Source organism: Anabrus simplex, chromosome 1 (assembly GCF_040414725.1).
Source record: "Anabrus simplex isolate iqAnaSimp1 chromosome 1, ASM4041472v1, whole genome shotgun sequence".
In the NCBI taxonomy this organism is placed as follows: domain Eukaryota; kingdom Metazoa; phylum Arthropoda; class Insecta; order Orthoptera; family Tettigoniidae; genus Anabrus; species Anabrus simplex.
This window is the reverse complement of record NC_090265.1, coordinates 375,931,252-375,958,076: the sequence shown is the minus strand read 5'-3', so window position 1 is coordinate 375,958,076 and position 26,825 is coordinate 375,931,252. Positions and strand designations below refer to the sequence as shown.

Below are 26,825 nucleotides of genomic sequence, written 5' to 3'. Positions count from 1 at the left end.
AAGTGTTCAAAGATTTTTCCACAGACATCTTGCAACAGACTCCTAGTGTTCTGACTTAACAGGCCAAGCCCCCCCCCCATTACTATGTAAGAAGAACACACTCACCACCAGTTTATCATAAAAATGTATCACAAGCAATTTAGTGAATAAAAAGCACTTCATAGTACTTTTAAATGAAATATGATTTATAATTTTTCATGAAAGCAAAAATTCAGAAATACTGCCACTATACACAACTTATAAATTTATGTACTGAGAACAAGCATCTTCAATTTTAGACTTAAGCCTGTCTGCATGCAGTCTGAAAGCCTACAATTTGACTTAGCACTCCCATACACCTAGCTATTTCCAACTGACACTGTGGCCTTAGTTCTACAATGCTTACCACTTAAGAAAGTAACGATCACCTTTGTCTCCCTGTTATTCTCTCCAACCTACATGGCAGAGTCCATTATCTACCTACCCCCTCCATTCACCTCACATGACCCTGGTCCATCTCTAGTCTCCAAAGTCAAAATCCGATAGTGTAGCCTACGTTATGAGAAGTTATAGCTTTTGACGTGAATACACAACATTTCCCCCCCACCCCCCCCATGATCAAGCACTCAGAGTCAGGCATGGAGGACGCAGGTTTGAACCCCACTTAATTTTAGCGCTGTTAGACAATGTAATTGCCATTTTACTGCCTTTGGTATAACAGCATAGGCAAGAAGTGGATAAGTACTTGTGCCAAACAAGGACTAGTTTTAGACCTTATTTGGCCGACAGAAAAAAAAAAAAAAAAAAAAAGGACTTACTTGTCCAATAAGTTGTAATGTATGCTAATTTGTATTTCAAGTTTTTATTGATGCTTTCTATTAAGCTGAAGATGGCCCGAAAGAGGGCGGAAACTAGTACTGAATGAAGTTTATTCATACAGAGTTGTGATGGATCAGAAGGGATCTTTCTCATTCTTTTTTGATAGTCTTACTTCCATGTCTTAAACAGGCGAGGACACCTAATACTTTGTCCCATGTCCTAAGCTTCCCAAGTTCTTTAGATTCTCCACAGTATGGTGTCCAAGTTGCAAAATATAGCACTCATTCTGGGCAAAATCTTCCTAAAACCTGAAAACTTCACCTTAGTTGGTCTGAAATCCCTGGCGAGTGACCTATATAAAAGTTGAGCCTCGATTTTTAACATCCCCCACACATTTGCAATGGTATTCACGTCCAGCGAGACTGAGATAACTCGTAAGACAGCTATGAATATCTTGGACCTCCACCGAAACTATGCATGAACAATTTGGGCTTTATGCATTTCAGTGTTAATTCTACTGGAAAACTAATCCTTGCGGTGTAGGGGTAGCAAGGCTGTCTCACCTGGAGGCCCCAGGTTCGATTCCCGGCCAGGTCAGGGATTTTTACCTGCATCCCAATGGGCTGGTTCGAGGTCCATTCAGCCTACGTGATAAAACTGAGGAGCTATCTGGTGGTGAAATAATGGTCCCAGTCTAGAAAGCCAAGAATAACGGCCGAGAGGATCCGTTGTGCGATACCTTTTAATCTGGAGGCCTTCGGGCTGAGCAGCCGTCACTTTGTAGGCCATTGAGTTTGGTTGTTTTTAAGATTCCAGGTGGAAAGGAGTATTGCACTGTGCACGATATCTAAACAAGATTGCAGCATAACACAGGAAGGAAAAGTGTGAGCACTTCTCAAGCCAACTGAAGAGAGTCGTGGCTCTGCCGCACAAAGGCAGCGCAACAACACGTCAGCATTGCCATAAGTGCGCGGTAATGGTTCTCAAGTTTTCATATTAACTGCCGATTGTATTATTATTATTATTCACTGTCAGTGTGAAAGTCTTAGGCAATGTAGTTTCCATCTATTTCTTAACTTGTTAGCATTGTGTAAAATGCATTGCGTTCATCAAAAGACAAAAAAAGTAGGTACTGCAACATGCCCACATTTCATGTCTGGATAGATATCTGAATACAGCAATCAATACATCAAGGAAAACCAGAAAACCAACTCAATTATTTTGTATGTGATATAAATTTTTCCAATAATTTACTAATAAAAGCACTTTTTATGAATGGGGAGAGTGGAGATGCCTAGACTCAATTGAAGCAGCAGTCCCCACATGCCCCCCCCCCCCCTTTTCTCTCTCTCTCATTTTAAAACATCTGCTGAGCTGAAAACATTCCAATCATCATGCGCCAGTAACCCGGTAAATATCTCCACGAGCACTGCCCATTATTATGCTCTAAGAATCAAAGAAATATTTAGCCACCTAATCGACACCTTTATTTGCCTTCGGCAATTTCTAAAATCATTAAGACTACATGTTTCGAATGCTTCGCAGTCAACAGCCACATTCATGTGAGCTTCGGCGTAAATAAAAGTATGCACAATATAAGTTATTAATAACTTGTCCTTCAATAAAGACTAAAATATTGTAAAAACTTTCTTCTTTCAATAAGAAGACAAAAACTTATTTAAGTCTCTTTTAGCTTCTGTTCAGAAGCATATTTGAAAGAACACTGATTAACTTTTTACCAACTACCTACTTGGGATGTTATTAAAGTAAAATTAAAACTTATTAACAAAAATACTAATAACATGTCAGCTTCCAGTTAAGGAGTTTAAATCTTTTAAGTCTCATTCATGTTTGTGCTTTAAAACACGGCAGAAAAAGCTGGTTAAGTTGCTTTTTTATTGCCAAAGAAAGGTAGATTCTTAGAATGCTCTTGCAGTTCAATGCTTGCATGTGCTTAGAAGTTTTTGTGTCCATAAACCATATAACTGGGCAGCTTTTAACAAAATCTGCAACTGGCAGGAAACAGGTAAACAAAATAATTTAAAATGTATTTTCCAAAAGTGTTGGATTTAGAAGCATCTCTTAGGGGGAAAAACTGGGGTGTGTGTGTGTGTTTTAGCTTGCTTGCATAGTATGGCAGGGAGATGGGAGACAAGGGCATGATATCCGTTACTTGGGAAGGAGGGTGGGGGGTGTGCTAAATGTGACTTAGAGACGTCATATTTGTTTGTGTTATTTGCTAAGCTTGCTTGCTTCCTTTCTTATAGTTCAATATATCTATGTCCATATAGAGGGTTTCTTTGTATAGTTTAAATCCTGATCCTTATTAGTTAATTTATCAAGAAAGATGTGAATATTTTCTAAATTATTCAGAAATCTTCCCTTGTTTATCCTGTTATTAATTTCAAGGTCCTGTTTAATGTTTGTGAATTTATGCCCCCGTTTCCTTCATGTGAGCGCTCATTGCAGAGAACCTTCTATATTTCTCTGCGCTGACATTTTGCTGATATCTTACTGAAAAATTCCGTCCGGACTGTCCGACACACGAAACCCTACATTGGGAGCAAGTCGACTTATAGATTCCAAATTCCTGATATTCCTCTTTGAATTTGTCGACTATGTTGCGGTTGAAAAACCTGTTTAGTGTTATTATTCGTTGGCAAAGCTACCTTAATGTTGTGTTTCTTAAATAAATTTGCGAGTACATAAATATTAGGATTATTGTATGTAAACTTTTATATACTATTTTACTTTTTCCAACTGTTCTACCAAATCTGTTAAGATCTGCACTTCATGATTATTTTATTACTGACTCTTAGACTAAAACCGTTAATCAAGGCCTGTTTACAGATGTAGGAGAGCTTCCTTTTCCCTCTCATTTTTGGTTAACCCTAGAATCATAAAGTCCCTCCAGTGTAACACGAATCATAAACTTTCGTCTGTCAGACTACCAAAAAGAAAAGCACTTCAATATGCATAAATCCAACATTTTGCACAAAATACAGAATATTATACTTAAAACTACCTCACGTAGTGATGACAATACACTCTGGTCAGTTTTTCTTCAATAGGCACATTCAATGCACTGTTTTGCCTGGTGATCAAGACAAGTGCCTTCGGCATGTCTTACAAAAGAATCGGGTCATTCTTCATTTATTTGATGGACAAAACACAAAAATTATTCTTCCTTCAGCAGTACCTGATTGAGGCTCTTCAGGAATGCCGTGTTTTCCAAGAATTTCAGCGATGGTCCTCTTAGGCTGCACCTCAAAGTTGGTGTCTGAAGTCTCTCTTGCAGCTTTGGAGCCATTAGCATAAAGGATATATCCTTTGCAAACTCTCACCTTGAAAGTGGCTTTTGGCCTTTTTCAACCATCTTATGCACATAAATAATGTATCCGTTGACAAGTGATGTATTAATCATGCAATAAAAGATACACATTGGCCATCAATGCTGACATTTCATCCAAAGTGTCCAAGGCACCTTTAGTCCCATTGTAGTCTTCCGCCATATCTGGTTTCCCACCGGCTGCTATTGTTCTTACTTCATGGCATGTAGAAAGGAGGATTACATTCTTGTTTGATTTTCCTTTATAGGATTCCATTGCTTTTATACCATTATAACAAAACATGGAGGACCCAAGGCTTCTTACTTTAGACCGTTTTCATCTCTGCCAGTATCTGTGGCTTGTCTTTTCTCATTGTTCCAATGATTGTCAGGTTATTGTCGCAATGCAGATAATCAGCCAGACGAATTGAGGTGAACCAATTGTCTGTCGTAATATTTCTGTTTGATCCATGTATTGCCTGGGTAATTTCATTCACGAAATACATTACCACTAATGTCTCCTGAAGAGAGTGGTTCTCTGTCTAATTCAGAAAGAACTACCGCTATCAATTCATCGTCGTGCGCTAGATTTTCCATTTCAGTATCCTATTAAGCTTACATATTACATATAAGAAAACATTACTGTAATAAACCAAACATTCACACTATTTACAGCTATGTACAAATCACGAATACTTTCACAAATCGTAAACTTTTGTCTCTCGGACGCTGGTCATATCGCAGTGAACAAACAACTGGACCTTTCTGCTTGAAATCAAGGCACTAAAAGCCATACGCCATTTCATTTTATTTATCTAAAATGAACTTGAGTTGCATTTCAGTAGTAAATTTCAGTCTTTCGCCCCCACAAAACTGAAAATTGTCATTTTTAATGTGAGAGAAAGTCTCATGCGCGACCACTCAAGTTACATTTCGGCTAGCGACCACTCGCGCGTTAAGAAAACAAATTTGCTCACTTCAAACATTGATATAGGAATTAGAAAGATGTCTCAGAAGACTCATCTGGAGCATGGCATTATATGGAAGTGAAACATGGAAGATAACTAGCTCGGAAAGAAAGAGAATAGAAACTTTTGAAATGTAGTGTTGCAGAAGAATGCTGAAGGCGAGATGGATAGATCGAATCATGAATGAAGAGATACTGAACTGAATCGGTGAGAGGAAATCGATTTGGCTAAATATGACGAGAAGGGATAGAATGATAGGACATCTTAAGACATCCATGATTTGTTCAGTTGGTTTTTGAAGGAATAGGGTCGCATAGAGAGCTGCATCAAACCAGTCTTTGGACTGGTGACTCAAACAACATATTTAATAAAGCCAAGCTTTCAGCCAAACTGCATTGTCTTCATCAGGGCAGCGAGCAATTCTTCGAAGGAACGTGGAAGTCGTGCGCAGCCTTCTCCACTAACTGGACTCGAGGATCGTCATACTGTGCTGGAGTGGTTGGGAGGGAAGTTACCGATTCACTGACCTCTGTCGACTGTTTCAAGTGCGTCCCAATGTGCCATGGTGGTGTTATGCATGTATTTCTCCAGTGCAGGTCTCAATGTATTTGATACGTTCATTAATTTAAGAGATATTTATATTTCAGAAATTACCTTTTAGTCTAAGAGTTTCTCTGTCCTGTCACCTTCAGTCCGACTGGATCTTGGGACTTGTAAAGACTAGCGCAGGTACTGTTTATCATGAGAAATTGAGAGCGTTGTCTCTGCATTGCGTGACAAGCAGCGTGCCATAACCCTACAAGTAGGCTGAGCTGAACGTTGTTTGTGCCAAGTATTAGAACAACCAACCACTGGCCTCCCCCATTCCATAAAATTCGTGTCAACGAGCGACTAGGGCATTGGTTTCTTTCATTTCTACCGAGGTCTATTTTGACACAGAATTACATATTGTGAAGCATACTCATTCTAGCATTGTATGCAGCGGTTAAGCACATGAATGAGTAGGCTAAGTACAGAACCTGACTGCTACTGTAGGTTTACATTATTGTGTTGGAGTGATAGTACCTCATGGGGAACACTTAATAACTAGGTGTTAATATAAGGAATGATTATCATTGGGGTAATCATATTAACGAGGTTGTTAAGAAAGGTTACAGATGTCTTCATAAGGTTATGAAAGTATTTAGGGGTTGCAGTAAGGATGTAAAGGAGAGGGTGTGTCAGTCTCTGATAAGACCAAAAAGTTGAAGTATGTTTACAATGGATGGGAACATTACCAGGACTGCTACTGGAAAAGATCCAAACAAAAGCAGCACGATTTGTCCTGATGATATCTGTCAAAGGAGGAGGCCTAGTGTTACAAAAGTGTTGCAAACTTTGGGCTGGGAAAACTGGGGAGTATGGTGACGAGATGCTCAACTCTCTGATATGTCTCACCAAGTTTACAAAGGGAGTTTTTTTTCCATTACCTCACCTATTCAATACAATTAATTCCACGGTTATGTGGCTAAATGAACATAGAAATTATGAGAATTAAAGAGAGACGTTTTGCCCTGCTTTTATTGAGCATCATCATTCTTATTTAATCTTAAAACAAGCATTGGTTTGAGGACATTATTACTTATAAAAATGAACTGTTAATTTCTTAAAAGTATTGACAATGTGGAATAGTTATTATACAAAATAAAGATATTGAAACATACCATACAGAACACATGCTAAAATTATTTTAAACAATTTAAAATGTTCGTCTAAAAAGAAAAGAATTTTGTGTTATTAATTCTAAAAATAACATGTCCGACACTGAGATGGATCCTCTTCGTAAAAAGTTTGAACATACGCATCACTTGGGGATCAGATTATCAAACCCAAGACTTCAGCAGACAAGAATGGTATGACAAAATGCAAAAGCTGAGGCTGAATTGTTTTTTTTTTTTAATAATGAAAAACACAGGAGCCAAAAACACTTGGCCAGAAAGAAGACAAACAGGTTAAAATTATCTTATGTTGAGTAAATAAAAATCATCGTAAGATGACCGAAGCAAGAAGACATTGATATGTTGGTTAAAGTCGCTGCTGAGACAAATTTATCATAGTTTTTGATGGGTTTATGCAACAGTCTTATGAAAATATGCGTTTTGTCATACCATTCTTATCTACTGAAGTCCTGGGTTCGATAATCTGATCCCCAAGCGATTCCTATGTTCAACTTTTTACGAAGATCCATCTCGGTGTCAGAAGTGTGTGGTTTTTTTTTAAGAAAATGACAAAATTCCTTTCTTTTTAGACAAACATCTTAAATTGTTTAAAGTAATTTTAGCATGTGTTGTATATGTTATGTCTCAGTATCTTTATTTTGTATAATAACTATTCCACAGTTTGTCAATACTTTTTAAGAAATCAACAGTTCAATTTTATAAGTAATAATGTCCTCAAACCAATGCTTGTTTTAAGAATAAATAAGGCTGATGATGCCCAATATTTGCCTGCTGCCATTTCTTGATGGATACAGTACTTTTGTATTCATCTCTTGGCACAGGCCAGAGTAAAGTGTAGCTTCCACCGAAGTTCCAGTCTCATCCATTGCTGTGACAATATAGTAGCTGCTAGGGTATGGGTGGTGCTGAGTAATAACATTCAGAGCACGACTAGTGCACCTGAGTGTTATGAAAGGCGTTGCTCATAGGGTCAGTCATGCTGCAATAGCACTTAACCAGTGAGGAAAGCAATGGCAAACTACTTCACTCCTCGTCTTGCCTAGTACGCCTTATTTTGGTGCTGCCATTGGTTTTTGCGGTTTCCTTATAACCGCATAACCTTTGGTGGTGCTATTTGAGGATCCAACCAGCCTCTTTGGCTGATGACCTAACAGACCGACATGTTTCGTGCGAAAATTTTCAAACCAAATTGTATTTGATAAACATCACAACGTGATGCTAACACAAGCTTGAATAGAGCAATTCCTGTTTCACAACTTTTAGTGGACTATCCACTGTCTTCTATTAATATTTTGAGGATCAAGTGTAAAAACGTGTGAAATATTAAAACTTAATATAGATATTACATGGAGTAAACTTAAACTTCTCCCTGTCTAAACGCCACTTTTTGTTCTTGAAGTGATCTTGCTAACTCGCAGGCTGAGGCTATTAGGCAATCGTTTTAAAGGATTGAACTAACCGAAGGAATGAACAATTTGGGGTAGATTCTACACTTATATATTCAAACAACATGTATTTGAATACTGGTATTCTCAAATTCGTGTAAGATTAGTCCTTTACATAACATACAATGAAGATCATACTGAAACATAATAGAACACATCAAATTTAACACACCAATCTAACTTCCTTGCATAAATAAAAAGTATGTTTTCCGAGACGAGAGCCATATCGTCCACGTAAATGTAAGTGCCTATAAGCAGCGTGCCTTTGACTTTGGTGACTACATCGCTCATGAAAATATTGAACAATATTGGACTGAATGGTTCATGTTTGTGGGTTATTGTAGTCACGTCCTAGTTCGTGAACCATGGGCAACAGCCGAGTGGCCTATTAAGTGGTCCTGAGAGTCGGGATACCAGTTGCTATGGAATGGGAGTGGGCATATCGGACATATTCTGAGTCATGGCCCTCCTTAGAGGAGAGATCCTCACTTGGACTATGTGCAAGTAGGATAGCATCCTGCTTCATGAATCTACCGAGCTCAGAACATTTTAAGCAAGCCTCGGACCTATGGGAGTAACGGAGTCCCACTCCCATTTGACAGGCGAGGGACTCCTTGGAAACAACTTGGCGAACAAAATGGAATTCGATGGGGAGCTATCAATATTAATGGGGCTTATAGAAGAAAGAAAGTAGAACTAGCTGAGTCAGCAAAGAGGATGCATTTGGATTTGCTAGGAGTAAGTGATATTCAGGTAAGGGGAGATAACGAGGAAAAGGTAGATTATAAAATGTACTTGACAGGTGTTAGAAAGGGAAGGGCAGAGTCTGAGGCAGGGCTCTTTATCAGGAATACCATTGCATGCAACAGTTTCTGTTAGGCACGTAAATGAGCGAATGATGTGGGTACATTTGTCAGTTGGAGGAATTAGGACAAGAATTGTGTCCGTGTATTCACCATGTGAAGGTGCAGATGACGATGAAGTTGACAAGTTTTATGAAGCATTGAGTGACATCGTGGTCAGTGTCAACAGAAAGGATAGAATAGTGCTAATGGGCGATTTCAATGCGAGAGTTGGGAATAGAACTGAAGGATACAAAAGGGTGATTGGTAAATGTGGGGAAGATATGGAAGCTAATTGGAATGGGAAGCGTTTGCTGGACTTCTGTGCTAGTATGGGTTTAGCTGTTACGAATACATTCTTCAAGCATAAGGCTATTCACCGCTACACATGGGAGGCTAGGGGTACCAGATCCATAATAGACTATATCTTAACAGACTTCGAATTCAGGAAATCTGTTACGAATGTATGAGTTTTCCGGGGATTTTTCGATGATACAGACCACTATCTGATCTGTAGTGAACTAAGTATCTCTAGGCCTAGGGTAGAGAAAGTGAAATCTGTCTGCAAACGAATAAGGGTAGAAAATCTCCAGGACGAGGAAATTAGACGGAAGTACTTGGATATGATTAGTGAGAAGTTTCAAACAGTAGACAGTAAGCAGGTTCAGGATATAGAAAGTGAATGGGTGGCATACAGGGATGCTGTAGTAGAAACAGCAAGGGAATGCCTAGGAACACCTGTGTGTAAAGATGGGAAAAGGAGAACATCTTGGTGGAATGATGAAGAGAGAGCAGCTTGTAAACGTAAAAAGAAGGCTTATCAGAAATGGCCCCAAACAAGGGCCGAGGCAGACAGGGAGTTGTATGTAGATGAAAGAAACAGAGTGAAACAAATAATTGATGAATCCAAAAAGAAGTCATAGGAAGATTTTGGTAACAACCTGGAAAGGCTAGGTCAAGCAGCAGGGAAACCTTTCTGGACAGTAATAAAGAATCTTAGGAAGGGAGGGAAAAAGGAAATGAACAGTGTTTTGAGTAATTCAGGTGAACTCATGATAGATCCCAGGGAATCACTGGAGAGGTGGAAGGAATATTTTGAACATCTTCTCAATGTAAAAGGAAATCATCCTGGTGGTGTTTCAAACAGCCAAGCTCATGGGGAGGAGGAAAATGATGTTGGTGAAATTATGCTTGAGGAAGCGGAAAGGATGGTAAATAAACTCCACTGTCATAATGCAGCAGGAATAGATGAAATTAGACCTGAAATGGTGAAGTATAGTGGGAAGGCAGGGATGAAATGGCTTCATGGAGTAGTAAAATTAGCATGGAGTGTTGGTAAGGTACCTTCAGATTGGGCAAAAGCAGTAATTGCACCTATCTATAAGCAAGGGAACAGGAAGGATTGCAACAACTATCAAGGTATCTCATTGATTATACTCCGCGCGGCCTTACTTCTAAATTGAAGTTTCGCAAAACAAATGAGCATCGCCTTCCCTCTGTTGCCAGCGCGCTACGCCTGCGAGAACAGCTGATGCAATATGGCCGCGGTAAACAGCCCTTTTAAATTGTAATACATACTTAGAAAAACGAATGAATATGGATTGAAAACAAATTCACAAGAACTACACTTTCTAACAATATCTGGCACTAAAAGATAATATATTATTAACAATAAAAGAGAATGAGGAAATAATACATCACTAACGGCTGATGGCTGGCACAGAAAGGAGGTTATGGCCTACAAAGGGAACACTCTACTGATCTCAGTGTCACTGGAACCCTCCAACAATATGAAAAACACACTAAGCAAGATACACTTCGCGTATTTCTACTTTATGTTAGTGTCTGGTATGGTTAAATTCGAGGTCTATACATTGGATAATAATCTGAGTGGTATATTTTAGACTTAAAATGAATCCTGCACAGACAGTGAGGCTGAAAACTTATAAATGGCGTGTAGTTCCGATGTGCAATAGCACATCGCATACCATCCCAAACAAATTGTTTATAAATGTTCCAAAGAAGCTAAAACTAGGGAGAAATGGATTTTGGCGAGCCGGAGAAATGCTGGTGATATATCGGAAAAGTCTATAGTTTATTTTTTTGAAGATTTTTTTTTTTGCTAAGGGCTTTACGTCGCACCGACACAGATAGGTCTTATGGCGACGATGGGATAGGAAAGGACAAGGAGTTGGAAGGAAGCGGCCGTGGCCTTAATTAAGGTATAGCCCCAGCATTTGCCTGGTGTGAAAATGGGAAACCACGGAAAACCATTTTCAGGGCTGCCGATAGTGGGATTCGAACCTACTATCTCCCGGATGCAAGCTCACAGCCGCGCGCTTCTACGCGCACGGCCAACTCGCCCAGTTTTTAAGGGTTTAACGCAAGATGAATTTGTTTGAATTTTCAAATCACTTTTCCATGTCAGCTGTTCTAGTGGTAAAACTTTAAATTTTAATGTATGATGCTTTATTTAAATGCTTCAATTACATCTTGGATTATATGAAAGTAATAAACAGTGCATTAAATAATGCTGATTATTAAAGTATTCTCCAAACCTAACCTATGTTTTGGGTGATCCATGTCAAGATAATAAATCAAAGGGGTTATGAACCATTTTTGACAGCTCTAATTCTACCAATATATCTTGGCATGGGACAGTTATGTATGTCTTTATTGAAGAGCTTAATTGGTAAAGAAATTTAGGCTATATCTAAATACTCTATAATCTAACAAAGAATAGGCGTGTACATCATGAAAGGAAACAACGTGAATTTAACAAATGTACAACTCTACACAAAACCAATGCTTCTCTGTTGGGGTCTGATAAGTTAACAATGCTCAATTATAATAATTATCATAATATTAATGAAATAAATAACATAATTGCACACAGGTGAAAATAGTGATGTAGGTGTTTAAAATATTATCCAACTTAGGCTAAGTTTTAGGTTATACAAGCCAAGTCAATAAACCGAAAGGTAAAAATACCGCGCGAGTTGGCCGTGCGGTTAGGAGCGCGCAGGTGTGAGCTCGCATCCGGGAGATAGTGGGTTTTGAACCCCACTGCCGGCAGCCCTGAAGATGGTTTTCCGTGGTTTCCCATTTTCACACCAGGCAAATGCTGAGGCTGTACCTAAGGCCACGGCCGCTTTGTTCCCATTCCTAGGCCTTTCCTGTCCCATTGTCGCCATAAGACCTATATGTGACGGTGTGACGTAAAGCAAACAGGAAAAAAAAAAGTCACAGCACCCAAAGACATTCCTGTATTGAGTGGCTAAAATGTCACCAGGACACTTTTCTTTCCTGATATGCTCAGCTTGTTAAAAGCCAAATGTAATTAATGTTATTGGCTTCACGCCCCGCTAACTACTTCTGCGATTTTTGGGAGATGCCGATGTGCAGGAATTTAGTCCTGCAGGAGTTTTTTTACGTGCCAGTAAATCTACCGACACGAGGCTGACGTATTTGAGCAACTTCAACTACCACCGGACTGAACCAGGATCGAACCTGCCAAGTTGGGGTCAGAAGGCCAGCACCTCAACCGTCTGAACCACTCGGCCCGACTTGTGGGAACTAGATGAAGTCATATTTATCTTTATCATGTTTAACTTTTTCCCTCCACAAAGATATTTAATTCTCTTTCATGGGCCCCGGAAGTGGGTAGGCCAGTTGTCCCAACCATAATTTTTTTTTTTTTGAATGATAGATTATAGCCCTATAGTACTATGATCTTTCTTTCTTTCCTTCTTTCTTTCTTTCTTTCTTAATCAGTTTATCCTTCCGGGTTGGTTTTCTCTCGGACTCAGCGAGGGATTTCACCTCTACCACTTCAAGGGCAGTGTCCTGGAACGTGAGACTGAGTATGGTGATGAAACTGATGAGGAGGGCCATTACCTCGCCCAGGCGGCCTCACCTGTTATGCTCAACAGGGGCCTTGTTGGAGGATGGGAGGATCGGAAGGGATTGACAAGGAAGAGGGAAGGAAACGGCCGTGGCCTTAGGTGCCTGGAGGAGAAGTAGGAAAATACGAAAAACCACTTCGAGGATGGCTGAGGTGGGATTCGAAACCGTTGTACTCAGTTGACCTCCCGAAGCTGAGTAGAGCCCGTTCCAGCCCTCGTACTATTTGTTTTCAACTTTCATGGCAGAGCCGGGAATCGAAACCGGGCCTCTGGGAGTGGCACACATTAACCACTACACCACAGAAGCGGACTAGTACTATAATGCTACCTATATATTTATGTTAGTGCTGAAATCCGATTTCTTACTTTACTAATGCTGAAAGCCCGAAAATGTAATGTTATTCTTTAATAGGGGAATCAGTCTAGAAGGAAATGTTGAAAGTGATGTGATATCTATCCAGGCTCGTTGTTATCCTAATACTATGGGTTACAGTACATTGCACGTATATAAAAGACGCCACTTACAAACTTGCTTGTTATCCGCGAATTTCTGCGGCCACAAAAGTCACATTTTTCAAGAATGATGACATCTACACATGGTAGATTGTCTGACTGTGCTGTTTTGAACGTTTCTTCTGTCATTTCGAAGTTATTCGCAATCATGAATAATAAACAATCGGCTTTTAGCAACGGCTGATGCACAACGGCTGGTAGAGCTCCATGCGGTACTGGATCGTGACGTCACAGCGCACCGCTTACGTCAGAGGCCGTTTCACTCGCCTTGCGGAAAGGCACTATTATATATTTTTTTAATGGTAGAAAACAAGGCAACATACCACGATGTAATACGTTTACGTACTATTTCATTGGTGTACTTTTCAAAAAAAAAAATATTTTTGAAAATGATGCATGTTCCCAATTGGGCTTCAGTGAGAATTGATGGTAGAATGAGTTCTTGGTTCAGGGTCCTTACAGGGGTTAGACAAGGCTGTAATCTTTCACCTTTGCTGTTCGTAGTTTACATGGATCATCTGCTGAAAGGTATAAAATGGCAGGGAGAGATTCAGTTAGGTGGAAATGTAGTAAGCAGTCTGGCCTATGCTGACTTAGTCTTAATGGCAGATTGTGCCGAAAGACTACAGTCTAATATCTTGGAACTTGAAAATAGGTTACCTAGGAGAATAATGGACTGCTATGGAGGGTAAGAGAAGTAGAGGTAGACCAAGACGACGATGGTTAGACTGTTTCCAACGATTTAAAGATAAGAGGTATAGAACTAAATGAGGCCACAACACTAGTTGCAAATCGAGGATTGTGGCGACGTTTAGTAAATTCACAGAGGCTTGCAGACTGAACGCTGAAAGGCATAACAGTTTATAATGATTATGTATGTATGTATGTATGTATGTATGTATGTATGTATGTATGTATGTATGTATGTATGTATGTATGTATTGGACTGAGTGGGTCGCCCTACAACACACGAACCGTTTGACTTACGGTATCCAATTTGATTTTGATAGACCATCACACAGCTGCATTTCATTTTCCACCAGTATATAGAGATGACTACTCATCTGATTGCCCTGCTAGGTTCTGAAGTATTTCAATAAGCACACTCCTATTGACTGTATAAAAAAAAGCTCTTACTGAAACTGATGAACATGGCAAACATCTTATGGTCTAATCTTCTCCTGGATCTCAGCAAGTAAGTTTCCAACCACCATCAAGGTGGATCTACCCTATCTAAAGCCACATTGTTCTGGCAGTACCAGATCCACTAAGGAGCTCGGCCTCCGAGTTAGTCTTGTTAGCAGTTTAAAGGGCCCTAATTCTTTTGTATTCCGCTGTAAGAACATGGTTGACTTGCACCACCTTTTCCTTTGTACAGTAACTTGATTTACACCATTCACGTTGAATATGACCACTACTAACATGCTCGTTAAGAGTTCTGGACAGATGTTTTCCAGATAGGGCACGACAGTTTTAAGTTTTCGTTGCAGGTCCCGACTAATGCTGGTGGCCTGCGCGATTAACCCGCGTAGAAGATCTGCAAAAAGCGACTGACCTCACTACAGAGTGAGCAGAGGGAAATGAATTTGTAATAAATGAAGGAGACAGAAAATGTAGCTTTTAGAAAAGGAGGTAGACCAGAAGAGAAGAAGTTATAACTTGCAAAAGACAAGTGGTGTTGACACCAAGAAACTATTTTAAGTACCTGGACATCGACCTTTCCTATTCATATAAGGGAAAGACTACCTGCTGCTATAAAATGTATAGGGGACAAACTTAATCGAGAATGTCTGCAACCACAGCAATGAATTTATTCAAGGTGAAAGCAAGACCTGCGCTCACTTATGGACTAGAATTCATCTGAGAATACCTACCAAAACATCAAGGGAGGTTGAAAACTTAAAAGCAAGATACCTGAATAGTGTTCCAGGACTCAAAATATGTGCAGTCTCAGAACACTTATGTACTTGTGAGAGATATCTAGTAGAGGACCTGAGGATGCAGTTGCTCCTGCCATCTACAGCTGCATACACGTAACTCCTACAAGAGTTAACTCTCAAACTATGTCGTGGGGTCACTTATGGCACCGTTTCTCAAACGGACTTATTACAGTTTGCAATTTTATACTAAAATGTTTCCCTTCTATGTATCGTTCCACCTACTTGCCTTTGTTTCATAGCCAGACTGGCCGGCACCTGCTCAGTTTTCTTTCTTTGTTAGTAGAAAGCAGAGCAGAAGGGGCGAAACTTGTGGCACCAAGACACAGTTCGCGTTACGAAGGCTGTGTGTGCTACGACTCTTCCTAGTGCTGCTTGTAACTCTGAAGGAAGCAGTTGATGTGCTGATACAATGGCATCGTTTCAGGAGAGTGGTATTTCGGTTTCACATCCTAACATTTTAATATAACAGAGGAGCAGCTAGACATTGTGCTGAATGAGGACGATGACGGAAGTGTTGAAAGTAATCGTGATGACCAAGACGACTTCAATTCTGAACAAGAATCTATTTTCGAGCAGAAATATGACTTATGACTAAGGTTATTTCGCATAATACGGAAGAAGACAGGTACAAGTGGTCTTGTGTTGAACCTTGTTGTAATATGACACCTGCCCATAACACTGTCCAAGTACCAACAATAAAAAGGGAAAGCAAAACAGCTGGGAAATTCTTGTACATCACAAGTATGGGAATGTTTACTTTGTGATATGGTGGAAGAAGTAGTAGTAAAGCACGCAAAACTCACAACTTACAGACTACGGTTTTCTAAGGGCCGGTTGCATAAAAATCGCTAACTGTAGTTCAGTTTTGATCGAAGATCGGAAATGAACTTCGTTCTTTTCTCTGTGTGAGTTGTATAACACTAATCTGAGATCACTGAACCAAGTTCAATTTTGATCTAAGGTCGATGAAACAGAGTTGACAACATCGCTAAAGAAGAGAGATAATTGCAATTGTATCGAATCAAGTTGTACCGAACATGCGATTTAGATAGAAACGATCGACAATTCTCGACGCCATTCGACATTCATTTGCCTGTGATATGTAAACAAAGCCGCAAAATGGAGAAGAAAGATGAGTAACAAGAAGACGCATACTGCAAATTTTAAGAAAGAGGAAAAAGATATGTCCTCCTTACTTCACCCTCCTCAGCAGGCATCTTGATGAATTGAGGTTATAGAGCTGCAATTTCTCTAGTGACTTTGTGTATAGTCCTACTTGCAGTTCCTTTATTTACATTGAATACATCTCCAATTACTATTTGGAAGCTTCCAGTTGCGTAAAATCTTAGTGTGAGAAGGATCATGAACATTGAATTCAGTGCATGATTTCGTTTAGTTTGTGTCCTTAATTGTAGATGTAATCTTTGTTCTAGTTCTTCAACTACACGTTTTCCTAATCGAAACCGTATTTTAAATTGTCGATCATTTAGTTCTAACAAGGGATTCCTTCTATGTTGAAACACGCGAGGAGCTCTTTGGAGTTCAAACTCTCCATTCTCAGATGAAACGTCAGAGTAATCTGAAATCTGAAAATAGCATAAAACAGTGGAGAACAAACAACTTGTTAATAGTAGGATTATTGTTCAAATAATTACAATTAGCATTACTTGCCATTTTACTTTAATCAACAGTAGGCCTATTTATTATTTTTCTTTGTTATTATGTTATAGACACCTAAACAGATTTATTTCTCACAAAAATAATTATATTCCTTCTGCTGAAGTTAGTTCAACCAGGTTAATCTGAAAAAATTCACCAGTCAGATTTGATCTTCCATCAAGAAGACATGATCTTAGAATTTTGGTTGTATAAACATTAATCCAAGTTCAGCTTGACTGGAGATCAGTTTCAGGTGGTTGAACTAGATTAACTTTTATGCAACCGGCCCTAATACAGACAGAACTGAAATGAGGGATACAACCAGTATTGAAATAAAAGCACTGTTTGGTCTCCTGTACTACAGCGCTATTTACAAATCAAATAATGAAAGCTTAGACTCCTTGTTCACTACAGATGGTAGAGATATATTCTGTGCGACAATGTCCACGAGAAGAGTTCTCTCTGATTATTGTTTTGAGGTTTGATAATCAGTTGGATCATTGAGAGGAAATGTACAGATCCTGCTGCCACTATATCATGGATGTTTAACAGAATGGTAGAAAATTCTGAGAGTCTTTACAACATCGGATACAAGGCTTGTGTGAACGAGATGGCAGTAGGCTTCCAAGGTCGCTGCAAATTCAGTGTGTATATGGCCAACAAACCAGAAAAATATGGTCTCAAAATCATGATCTCGAGTGATACGCAAACAAACTACTTTCTAAATGGATAGATGGATCTACACAGGGAAGGATAGTGATGGGAGTGGTTTGAATTTAGAAGAAAGAAAGTTACAAAAACCAACGCAAAGTGCAGTGCAGCTTGCTAAAGTGATTGCCGGAACGAATCAGAACATTACCGCCGATAACTATTTCAGCTCAATAGAGCTTGTTTCGGAACTAAAAAGACTTGCGTTGGAACCCTGAAGAAAAATAAGGAGATTCCGCCACAATTTCTTCCTAACAGAACGCGGTCTGTGGGCTCATCTGAATATAGATTCACCAATGCTTTCACACGTGCCCAAAATCGGTAAGGCTGTAATTTTGGTATTTAGTATGCTTCATGCTAGAAGGAGGACCCTGAATATAACAAAGACGAGACGATTTCATTTTGCAACACAAAAGGTAGAGTAGACACACTGGACCAGAAGTGGGTTATGTACAACACAGATAGCCTATGGCTATCTTTTATACGATTCTCAATATAATAGCAGTCAATGCTCACGTACTGCATACATCATTCAAGGACAAAAATGTCATTACTCGTTTAGAATTCTTAAAAACTTCTGGCAAATCAACTGACTGAGCCCTATCTCAATGAAAGGCTTGTGAATCTTTGCCTACCTAAGGAGCTTAGGCTGACTATTTCCTATTTTGAAGAAGCCACTTCCAAAGGGCACTACACGACATAGCGAAGGGCCTTCAAAGAGGACGAGGTGTGCGATATGTCCTAGATCCCAAGGCAATAAATCTAATCAATACTGTGAAGATTGTGACCGACCTGTGCCAGACATGCAGATCTGTAGTCTGCCGGGAAGTGAAAGTTCAGGTGTGAAAATTTGTGGTGTAGGACATAGGCCTATGTGTTATTCTAGTTATGTCTTGGTTAGTCCACACCAAAGTTAATAAACAATGTTAACAAAACAAAGTTTGTAAACAATGTTAACGAAAACATTTCTCAATATGTTAATAAATTTTTGTTAACAAACCTCTTTAACATTGTGTCCACACCAAAATCTGTTTCTGAGGTTACAACGGATAGGGTCAGGAAGAAGAAAATACTTGCAGCTGCAGCTTTCATCATTTTAACGAGTGCAATTAGAGAAAAGCACAAACGCAAAGTGTGGCAAAGAAAAATATTGGTAAAGTGTTTAGAATTAAGTTTGGAGAGGACACTTATGTCAGAACTTTTAACCTTGACAATTACACCATACGATTTTCTGACATGTCGTGCGAATGAATGTCATCTAGTCTTCATTAGGAGGGGAGAGTTATCCCCTCCACCACCTCTGTTCTTTGTTCATTCCGTCTGGTAACTTTAACATAACTGTAAATAATAGGCTTCGAATGGCACGTCTTCGGGACGTGTGGTGCAATTAAAGCGATATTTATAGACGTGTTACTGTTAGGGTTAATTATTGGGCGAGTTGGCCGTGCGGTTAGGGGCACGCAGCTGTGAGCTCACATTGGGGAGAGAGAGGGTTCGAACCCCACTGTCAGCAGCCCTAAAGATGGTTTTCCATGGTTTCCCATTTTCACACCAGGCAAATGCTGGGGTTGTACCTTAATTAAGGCCACGGCCGCTTTCTCTCCATTCCTAAGCCTTTCCTGTCCCATCGTCGCCATAAGAACTATCTGTCGGTGCGACGTAAAGCAAAGAGCAGAAAGAAAAGAACTTTAATTCACGATGCAGCAGGCTTTCAAAACTTTCTGAGAATGTCCTCACATGACTCAGTTCTTGTTGACAGTAATTGGGCCTGAAATTCCAAGAAATAATATAAATTATCGGAATGCCATCTCCTTTAATGTTAAGCTAGCTGTAACTTTAAGATTCCTAGCAACTGGTGACTCCTACTTCACTTATGTATTTGTATGGTGTATCAAGTGTCGGTCTTGGGTGTTTACGAGTTGCTTGCGATTCGATTTTGAGTATTCCGCGCTACGAATTCGCGTACTAATTGCGGTTTTTGCGCATGTGCGAAACGAAATGTTAACGAAAACACGAAATATTAATGAACAGTTTCATTCACAAAAGTTAAAAGAAATTTTATCAACATGCTCTAAAAAGTTAATGAACACGTTATTTTGTTTATTAACAGACAGAAATGTTAATTAACAATGTTTATTAACGAAGTTAACGAAAACATCTCGGTGTGGACGCACCTTTATGTCCTAGAATATAGGTAGTGCCATTAGCGACACCGCGGCACAGTGTGTACACTCATATTGTCACGACACAGTTTGAGGGGTTAAAAACAAACGGAATACCGTAAGATTTTTACACCACCACAGCTGAGCAAACCAAAGATTTGATTGAAGCAGAATGCGAGCTGAGGCACTTAGTGACACTGTTCACAACGCATAGTTTCCACCATCGAATTTGCAGTCTGAAATCTTTCCACAAGGCAAGGTCGAAATCATTTGAGAGTTATGCGGGGAAAAGTGTGAAAAATATCACGTCATGAAGCGTGCTAACAGAAAAGTACCATCGACACTATATTTTGCCCATTTGGCACATATCCCTTTATTATTATAAATAACACGTCGCTGAATAATAGAGCCAAGTTCAATACATACCTGATTTTTAGCGGGGTCTCCTATCAGTCTCTCTGTTTCGCAGAACGCCACATAGCTGGGAGTTGTCCTGTTGCCTTGGTCATTGGCGATGATTTCCACTTTGCCATGTATAAATGCTCCCACGCAAGAATACGTCGTGCCTAAATCAATACCCACAGCTGGCACTGCCATGATAAACTTTCGCTGAAAATATGTCTAAAAATTCGCCGTAAACAACACTCCTCGCGCACTCTTGCAATCAGAATGCCGGTTTGTTGTTGTCGCTGTAATCTTATACCAACTCACATTCCTTTCGAGAAACACCTGGAAACATCTGGAAAACTCTCGACTGTTCTCGACTAGTAAGCCTTCTTACACGGACTGTCATTGGCTGGTTCGTGAGGTCGATGTAGTTATTCGAGACATCTCGAATTTTCTTGAACTTCGACTTGCCATCCCTTTTCTTTGGACCTCGTCTTTACTTCGGACTACCATTCCATTGTGTTTTCTATATACGTGCTGTGTGCAGGAAATGGCATGGTTTCACATGGCTGCCCGCAACGAGAACATACACAGTTTGAATAATTAATTTAATATTATTGGCTTTACGTCCCACTAACTACATTTTTACGGTTTTCGGAGACGCCGAGGTGTTGGAATGTTGTCCTGCAGTTCTTTTACGTGCCAGTAAATCGACCTATTTGAGCACCTTCAAATACCACGACACTAACCCAGGATCGAACCTGCCAAGCTGGTCTCCGAAGGCTAGCGCCGTACTGTCCGAGCTCCTCAGCCCGGCACGAGCAAATTACGAGCTGCGGCTCGCAATGACTAGTATTTAGATTCGCGATGCATGGGTTCCATCCTATATTATGCAGAAGACGAAAGTTTCATCATCCTGACTCAAATTGTGTAGCCGGACTGAGTTGCTCAAATACGTCGATCTCTTCTCAGTAGATTTACTGGCACGTTAAAGAACTCCTACGGGACAAAATTCCGGCACTGTGGTGTCTCTGAAAACTAAAAGTAGTTAGTAGGACGTAAAATCAGTACCAAACCCCATGGCACTACAACCCTTGAAGGGCCTTGGCCTACCAAGCGACCGCTGCTCAGCCCGAAGGCCTGCAGATTACGAGGTGTCGTGTGGTCAGCATGACGAATCCTCTCGGCCATTATTCTTGGCTTTCTAGACCGGGGCCGCTATCTCACCGTCAGGTAGCTCCTCAATTCTAATCATGTAGGCTGAGTGGACCTCGAACCAGCCCTCACGTCCAGGTAAAAATCTCTGACCTGGCCGGGAATCGAACCCGGGGTCACCGGGTAAGAGGCAGGCATGCTACCCCTACACCACGGGGCTGGCATGTAAAATCAATAGCATTATTAATTTGCTTGTTTGAGTCTTGTGAGATCTTCGCATCAAAGAGGATATAATAGGATCAGTAGTATCAGGGTAAAAAATAAGCTTGTCCCCCTCTGGGTGGGGGCGGTAGTAACACCCATGGTAAACTCTGCCTGTCGTAAGAAGCGACTAAAAGGGGCTCCAAACTTAGGAGCGTGTTTTTGCGACCATGGGGCTCTCAACTGAGTTCTGGCATTACTTCCACTTATTTGTGCTAGCCTCATCACTTTCATCTATTCTATCCGACCTCTGTTGATCAACTCTTGTTCTTTTCCGAGCCTGACAGTTTTAGAAGGTTCGAGGCCTAGGGAGTCTTTCATTTTCATGCCCTTTGTGGCCCTTGTCTTTCTTTGGCCGATACCTTCATTTTTTGAAGTGTCGGATCCCTTCCATTTTTTCTCTCTGATTAGTGTTATATAGATGATGGTTGTCCAGTTGTACTTCCTCTTAAAACAATAATCAACACCATCTTCAAGAAGTCTTCCCAGATTTCCGCCATCTTTACCGATAAATCTGTTATGCAGTTCGTACCAGTACCCAGCAGCGGTCATTGAAGACTGTTTCCTATTCCTGTCACGTACAGTATAGGCCTAATTATGATGTCATTGGATCTTCATGCCGCCAAATACTGTTACATTTGATTCCACATTGTAAACTTAAATACAGTCGAACCTCCCTTCTGCGGACACCGTCGGTTCTGAGGAAAAATGTCCGTTATGAGAAGAGTCTGCTAAAACAAGTTTGTAAATAATCGAACATTTTAACAGCATAGAACATCCACCTTAAATATAAGCATACATATCTTTATTTTTATTATTCTAAGTCATTTCTGTGTTAGTATTTCATAGAGAGATATAAGTGATTTTACATCATTTACAAATATTACAGCTTCGTGAAGTAATCGTGAAGGTTCATCTGTGAAAATTTAGCACACGTTTTCTTAACTGCGATATTCTCAAAAACAGAATGAAGTCTGTTAAATGGTTCCATAGTGTTATTGCCGTACTCACGGTCCAGCGTGAGACACAAATTCTTTATGTCTTTAAGCATATTTAGTCCCTGCTTCATTGACAGAACTTCTTGTTGTTCTTCCACCTCACCATCATCGTCACTTTTCGTTCCTGATTCGGGCTCTGTAAAACGATAACGAGTCTTATTCAAAATGGTCTGTTCGAAAGACTAATGAAGGCTGCAATGGATAGCTAGAAATATTTACAAAGTGCAGTGAATTAAATGAAGGCTGAAAATTTAGCTTAAAAGAATTAAAAGCTGTCTATCACAAGAAGAAAATGAATGAGAAGTTGAGGTGCAAACAAACATGGACCTTACGATACGTGCAACCCACAAATACTGTATAACTTGATAACACAGAAAGCTTACCGTAAAGTGTGTCCTGGAGCCGGGCCTGCCAGTCGCCCTCGAGATCGTCACAGCAAGGAATATTCCCTTCTTCGGCTTCAATATCATACGTCAATTCTGCTGTTGTTGCTAAAGTCTGAAGTTCATCATATTCATATTGAACCTCTACCTCTGCTTGTTCTTCAGCTGTAGCATTAGCGATACCGCATTTTGCAAAACATTTCTTGATTGTGGTTTTGCTGAGTTTATTCCAGGCTGCCTTTGTCCACGAAACTGCATCACCAACATTGATCTTCTTCATCAAATCAAAAGCTGAGTCTGCTTCATCCATGTGTGCCACTAACGACCGTAAAACCCTCTTACAATAGTCTTAATTTGAATACTTGAATGATTCCTTGATCCAACGGCTGAAGATGAGAAGTGGTATTGGATGGAAGGAACAAGAGTTTTACATTTGAAAACTGTATTCGTGGATGACACGTAGCATTATGTAGCAATAAGATCACGTTACAGTTTCTGGTCTTCATCTTGGAAACCAAAGCTAGGAGCCAATTCTCAAATACTGCTGACGTCATCCATGCCTTTTTATTTGCATGCAATTCGACACCAAGACAATATAAGTCCATGTTTTTAAAGCACCTGGGTCTCAAGGATTTACCGATTAGTAGAGGATTTTCGTTTTCACCGAGTGCGTTACAGCAAAACATGGTGGTGATTCTTTCTTTTGACATTTTCCCACCCTTGCAACTTTCATTCGGCAAAGTTAGTGACTTCTTCGGGATCGCCCTAAAGAACAGACCAGTTTCATCAACAATCAAAATATCTTTCAATTTGTAACTATTCAAAATGTCTGGTAACCTATCTTTCCAACATATCTCGTTAATTCTTACTTTTTTCTTCATCAGGTTCTATTGGTTCCTACTTGAATTGGGAGTATTCCTCATAGCACAGCAAGATTCATTATATTACACCGGGCGAGTTGGCCGTGCGCATAGAGGCGCGCGGCTGTGAGCTTGCATCTGGGAGATAGTAGGTTCGAATCCCACTATCGGCAGCCCTGAAGATGGTTTTCCGTGGTTTCCCATTTTCACACCAGGCAAATGCTGGGGCTGTACCTTAATTAAGGCCACGACCGCTTCCTTCCAACTCCTAGGCCTTTCCCATTCCATTGTCGTCATAAGACCTATCTGTGTCGGTGCGACGCAAAGCCCCTAGCAACAACATAATATTACAAGAATGCCGAACAATCTTTATCAACATTTAACTTCTGTTTTGGATTTATTGGACATTATGCAAGAAAGATTCCCTCTGCGCCAATGTTAAATTTTACATCTCCACTTGAAGGCACAATCCAAATTCTAGAAACTCAATAGAAGCATTTGGATTTTTGCTTTAAAACCGACGTATTACACTTTTAAATGTGCAATTTTAGTGTTTGCCAACAGAGCTTATTTGACTCATTTTACAATAATTGTATGATAAATATTCTTATAGTTTAATAGTATGTGACATAAATCCAAAAATTTATTTGTCACTGATAAGCATGACACATATCACTTCCTCAACAGTTCATTGGTTCACCATTTTATATATACATCATTCCATCACATATTCAGTTCATCCTTTTATATTCATTCCACCATGTAATTCTGCCTTGGTACTTTAGCATATCCATATGCATCTTGGCTAGACTGATGATCCACACAGGGTCGAAACTAGTACTCGTAATATATCGTAATCTTCTTATAAACATCGCAATTACTATAAATGTATTGAGTAGGTGGATTAATCCTTTGTACTTTATTTTATGTGTAATCTTAATTCAATATGGAACCAATAATAAAGTTTATAACCTTGAATCCTATTTTCCTCCCACTCCTTTAAAATTCCAGTTCTGTTCTTCACAATAGTGTTTATTTGAGTTTTCCAGCAGTTGAAATTTTTGGCAAGCTTTCTCACTGAAAGTCCCTTCTCACTTTCTATAATCACATTTCTTCTTGCCTCGAGATCTAAACACGATCATCCCTTGTTACTCATGTTTAACAGACGACTGAAATGCTACGGTATTTCTATCTCACTGATTAGTGCCTGTACTGTCTTTTCCTTCTCAAGTTGACTACCTGAGCTCGACCTTATCAGTGACAATCCGAGTTATGAATAGAATGATGCAAGAAGGAAAGAAAATCCCCAGGTAACTTGCGAGTCACCGAGCTCGATAGCTGCAGTCGCTTAAGTGCGGCCATTATCCAGTATTCGGGAGATAGTAGGTTCGAACCCCACTGTCGGCAGCCCTGAAAATGGTTTTCCGTGGTTTCCCATTTTCACACCAGGCAAATGCTGGGGCTGTACCTTAATTAAGGCCACGGCCGCTTCCTTTCCACTCCTAGCACTTCCCTGTCCCTTCGTCGCCATAAGACCTATCTATGTCAGTGCGACGTAAAGCCACTAGCAAAAAAATAAAAGAAAACTTGCGAGTCAACGGTCTCTGGCAGCATTTCTGGGCAATTAGAATTCTCGGAATAGCCCTATACACCACTAGGTAGAACTGCATTCCGATGTACCTTCTCTCCCCTTGCAATCAAAATAGTACAAACATTCAAACAGGATTTCCTTATGTCTGAAGAATGGTTTTAAAAGAAAGGATGACATATGGTCCGGCATAATAAATTGTCCTGCAACGTGTAAAGTGTCCGCTTAAGTCAAGTGGACAGGACAAATGGTGATGTCCACTGTTTTTTTTTTGCTAGTGGCTTTATGTTGCATCGACACAGATAGGTCTTATGGCGACGATTGAAGCCAATTTAACACTTGTCTTATGTAAAATTAAATCGGTTCCGAGGAAAATTGTCCGTATAGGGAGGTGTCCGCTGAATAAGGGTGTCCGTTAGGGCAGGTTCGACTGTATTAGAAATTCTGAACTTGCATCAAATTCTTACATGGGGCTTGGAACATCATGATCAGCAGTCCCATTTACTTGGTGCCTCAAATTTATGGCTATAGCATTTGTAATTTGCAATTATTGCACCTAAGTATTAAGAATGCACCCATAGGCTATTGATTTGGTATTGTATTAATAACAGTTTTCTTGTAGCTGTTACGGGGTTACCTGTGGATCAGCAGAGGTGAAAGAAGGTGCCAGGGTGAATGGGTCTCACTACAAAGTCAAAGTTAATTTAAAATTTTAACAAAGGTTATATTTTTCTAAAATAACAAAACTTTAACAACTTTTCACTTGGTGAAATAACAGTGACATTTCACGTACCATGACAAAGTTTATACAAGGCAAGAACATCCAAAATTTAGTGACTGTTTAGTAATCTGGGCTTCCAGCCCCTCGCTTCACAGTTCGTGAGCACACAGCTCAAAATTACAAAGGTACAAATTTAGACAAGGGCAGAAACCCTTCAATGCAATCGAGCACTAGCTCCGTATTCACAATATCAAGCCTCCTAGAGGCACTTTTACAACACTTGAAAAAGAGCTAACGTGCTCTCCATTTTCCACGCCTACACAAGGCGACACCAAAAATATCTTACACCCTTTTGGCCTTCCATGGCCCAACTTACAAAATTTGAAACAGGGGTATCTAGTACCCAACCTATTGGGCCGTAGCGGAAAGGAACAGGTTAAGTAAATGGCCCAAAACACAAATGAAAGGAGGCGAATACTTGCGCTC

General features: G+C 40.0%; 2 protein-coding genes across 3 annotated transcripts in view; one reads left to right on the top strand and one right to left on the bottom strand.

Annotated features, from left to right (window-relative positions):
* Positions 1 to 20,717, bottom strand: part of LOC136856809 (heat shock protein 68) — a 143,879-nt gene extending 123,162 nt beyond the window's left edge. For both annotated transcript variants that reach the window (XM_067134929.2, XM_067134928.2), the window contains exon 1: positions 20,413 to 20,717. In XM_067134929.2, the coding sequence (XP_066991030.2) occupies positions 20,413 to 20,583 (171 nt within the window). In that variant the 5' untranslated portion in view covers positions 20,584 to 20,717. The remainder of the gene's footprint in view (positions 1 to 20,412) is intronic.
* Cad74A (cadherin-74A) overlaps positions 1 to 26,825 on the top strand; it is a 355,590-nt gene that overhangs the window by 301,462 nt on the left and 27,303 nt on the right. The window lies entirely within an intron of this gene.